General features: G+C 32.1%; 1 protein-coding gene across 1 annotated transcript in view; it reads left to right on the top strand.

The window, feature by feature from the left end:
* The first annotated feature begins 3,596 nt into the window (after nucleotides 1-3,596).
* LOC110114151 (RCC1 domain-containing protein 1) overlaps nucleotides 3,597-3,898 on the top strand; it is a 21,031-nt gene continuing 20,729 nt past the window's right edge. Inside the window, exon 1 of the mRNA XM_028696195.1 lies at nucleotides 3,597-3,689. Coding sequence (XP_028552028.1) covers nucleotides 3,612-3,689 — 78 coding nt within the window. The 5' untranslated portion in view covers nucleotides 3,597-3,611. The remainder of the gene's footprint in view (nucleotides 3,690-3,898) is intronic.

The following is a 3,898-nucleotide window of genomic DNA, read 5'->3' as shown; positions in this document are numbered from 1 at the left end:
GATACTCGATTTGAAGCCGTGTGTTTCACAAATAATATATGCTTTCCTTGGTTTTATTTGTATCCCATGTTGAACATTATCTTGGCAAACCTTTTGAACCACCTCATTGGAGACCTTCAACTCATATTATATTCCTTTTGTTCTATATTTTAGCCAAAATTTGGTGGGACTTTCATATGTACTTCCTTCTCTAGGTCAGCATATAAGAAAGACATTTTTCACATTGAATTGTTAAGTCTTTCAGTCCCTATTAGCTGCTAATGATAAAGGAAGTTAAACAATATTCATTTTAGCAAATGAAACATAGGTTTTAAGATATCCAATCTCATATATTTAAATGTAACCTTTGGCCATTAATCTAGCTTTACATTTTTCTGATGAATTATCAAATTTATGTTTTACCGTAAAGACCATCTACATCCCATCAATTTCTTTCTTTTCAATAATTTTATCAAATTATTTTCAGAAAGGCTTTCATTTGTTCTCTAATAACATTATCCCAATTGATATTATTCAAAGCCTCAAAGACCATTTTAGCGTTAAAAATAGTATGCAGACTAGTAAGAAAAGATTAGTGACTATGAGAGAGAATTTATTATCTTTGTTTGTAAGCTTAATGATTTTCTGGCAGGCAGTGGCATGGATTGATTAATCTTGGATAGATTGAGTTCTTTTCTTCTTAAATAAACCTATAATGATTGTGTAGGAGGTTATTCTAGTATAGGCTACATTTGTGTAAGAGTGATTAGTTCTGGCATAGAGTTGATAGTTGGAATGAGGGGTAAGCAATGTAAGATGAAAAAATTCATTAATGAATGATATTTCTTCTAGTTAGATAATTAGTCGTAAAATAGTGATATTTTTCATTAAAAGTGACATCAAAGGATGCATAGAGCTTTCTCATGAGGGGACCATAGCATTTGTATATCTTTTTTATGCGTGAGAATAGCCAATAAGATATTTAATTGCTTGAAGAATAAGTTTTCTTCTATTTTGGGAATGTATATAAATAAATGCACTACTTCCAAATATTTAAGGAATAAGTTTATTTGAGATATTAAAATGAAGAAAAAAATTATTTAGGGCTTGCGTAAAACTCTTGAACTGAAGAACTTTTGTAGTTAGCAGATTTAGATGCGGGCAGCTATTAGAATTGCTTCCCCCAATATTAATTTGAGGTATTTTTCTTAAAAAGGAAAGCCCTCGTAGTAGCAAGTTTGCGGTATTATCTCATTCAAACACTCCCTTTTATTGGGGTTTATGTGGACTTGGGATTTATATTACTCCTTTTCATGGAAGTTAAGTATAGTATTGTCTGATTTGACTCTTTTAATTTTGACAAAAAATTGATGTTTGCCCGTGTTGAAAAAGGTGGAAGTTGTGCTTACAACACTTTTGTCTTTTAATAAAAGGATCTATGACGCATAGGTGCAATAATTGATAAAGGACACAAAGTATTGAACCTCAAAGATGTTTAAGTGTATTGGATGATCTTCAGATGTTACTACGAATGAGAAAAAATGAATAAGGATTCTTGTGTCATTATTTGAAAAATTAGTACATTTGTCTTTTGCTTGCTCACAAACATTATAATGAAGTTCTCCGATGTTAATTTTTTGAGTAATGGAGGAAGTTTGATTTTGAGTAATAAAAGATGGGTGGTAAAGGTGTAGGTGTTGAAGCCAAATATTTTTCTTCATTAGATTTAAGGGTTTTGAAGAGAAGAGATAATACTTAAATTTGTATGGAGCCTTCTTGTCACGACTCGTCCCGGATGCTCGATCTAACGAGGCGGTTACGAAAGGTCGGACGATAGTACATTTCCAAAAGTATAAGATAACTAGTCCTCAAAACTTTTACAAAAACTGAAGAGCCACTAAACACAAAAATCTATTTTACCGGTTGTCACACTTCTTAATCATTAGTTTCCTCAAGGTGCTAGAGGCCATCCCTTTATTTTGTAAGCCAACTCATCCGTTTTATGTCTTGCTCTCGGAAGACATTATATGAAGGATAAAATACAACATTGCATTTAAAATCTTTAGTTTTCTTTTAAATGGATTGCAAGTTGGTAAATAATTTAGGTATATGAATAATATTTGGGAGTTTGATGATTTGTTTATGAGAAAATATCTCTTCAAACGGCTGTCGTTGTAAAAGATCCATTGACTATGATTATTTTCTTTTTGCTTATGTAAGTTATGAGAGGAGTTGGCTATATAGTCTGTAGCTCATGAATTAATGATCTAGGAGCTAGAAATGTACATCTATACTCCACAAGCATGAGAAGAGAAGGTAATACTTGATAATGCTAGAGGAAGTATCTACTTTTGATATATTTTTAGGTTCTCCTATCAAGCTTTTCTGTCTTTTTATGTCTTGTAAATAACCCAATTTTTTTCTTCCCTAAGTTCCCTTTAAGGGTTTATGAACTAAATGAAACCTACTTATATATATATTTTTAGCTTTCAAAATCTATGCTGAATGGATGTTTTGTAAACTCTATTGGGTTTGGATTGCATCCTTTAATTTCAAGAGAACAAGATACCAAGAATATGTGGGTGGTGTTGTTGTTTTCAATGGAAAGTGAAAATGTAGTTACAGAAAAAAAAATTAAAAGTAAAGAAATACGACAATGCAGCGATGAATATTACAACTATGGGAATAATTTTTGACAATACAATGATCGAGGCTAAAATTATAAAAAAATAGGAGAGTAGAAAGGGAGTGCATAATGAAGGCTATATGATTATAGTAATAATCAATGGAGGCCGTGGTAATGAAAATAGAAGAGAGAGAAAAACCTAGGGCTTCGATGTCATCACAAGAATGAAGAGAACTAATTGATTGTATTTTACTCAATATATGTAGAATTTATACATTCTTAGGAAATAATCTAATAAGAAAAATACGTGGATAGAAATAATTATAAAATAATTACAATAGTCCACAAGTTGAAGAATATACAATAGGAATCCCGTGGATCGATGAGCTGATATTTGAAGAAAATAGAAATAGGACAAAAGTTTTGATGAATGTGGCTCCCAAATGATAGAAATTTTGTAGTTTTTTTAACAAAGAAGTCCCGCTTTCATGGTAATTTCAACTTGTTCCGCTCCGATTTGGGTAAAAATTTCATCCTCTTAAGCTTATCTTGCCAATTATTTTATTACTGATGCATAACTTTATTGACAACAACAACAACAACAACAACATCAAGCCTTTATCCCACTACGTGGGGTCGGCTACATGAATCCTTTTTCTCCATTGAGTCCTATTAAAAGCCAAATTCTCGTTTAAATCTAGGACCTGGCAACGGCAGTGTTAAACTTTATTGACCATGCTCATAAATGCTCATTCAAACGTTTTTTCATGTCCATTCTTGACAGTATCCTTATGCCTACTGGGCATTTTATATTTATGCACCCAAGCATCTCTTTTACTCTTTTTCATGCAATGCACTATCTTGATAACATTGTTGACCTACTCAAACTGATTTTTCTTAAATTACTTGAATGGTCTTGTCTCTAGACAATGATACATTCCCTAACGTCATTTGCTCCCACTTAAGTTGGAATCCATTTTTGGGTTAATCATGAATTCGTTTTCTAATGTTATTTGCTTACTCCCTTCTTGAATTCGCAGATAGTGGTGCAGTACTTACATTTGGTTGGGGACTTTATGGACAGGTGAGCATAGTTGGTTAGATTATATAGCACTGTGCATTTACAGTTGATTTACAGCTTTGATATTCAGTTTGTCTTCTTTCACAGCAGCTAAATCTATGCTATGGTGTTGCCTTATTCCTATTAAACGTGTTATATCATTCTAACTGTTTGGTTTCCGATGCAAAATATTGAAATTTTGCACCTTGAAATTGAAGTAATACTGTAATAGA

Source organism: Dendrobium catenatum, unplaced genomic scaffold, assembly GCF_001605985.2.
Source record: "Dendrobium catenatum unplaced genomic scaffold, ASM160598v2 fragScaff_scaffold_716, whole genome shotgun sequence".
NCBI classification, from domain to species: domain Eukaryota; kingdom Viridiplantae; phylum Streptophyta; class Magnoliopsida; order Asparagales; family Orchidaceae; genus Dendrobium; species Dendrobium catenatum.
The sequence above is the reverse complement of the archived record's forward strand: the minus strand, read 5'-3'. Positions and strand labels throughout refer to the sequence as shown.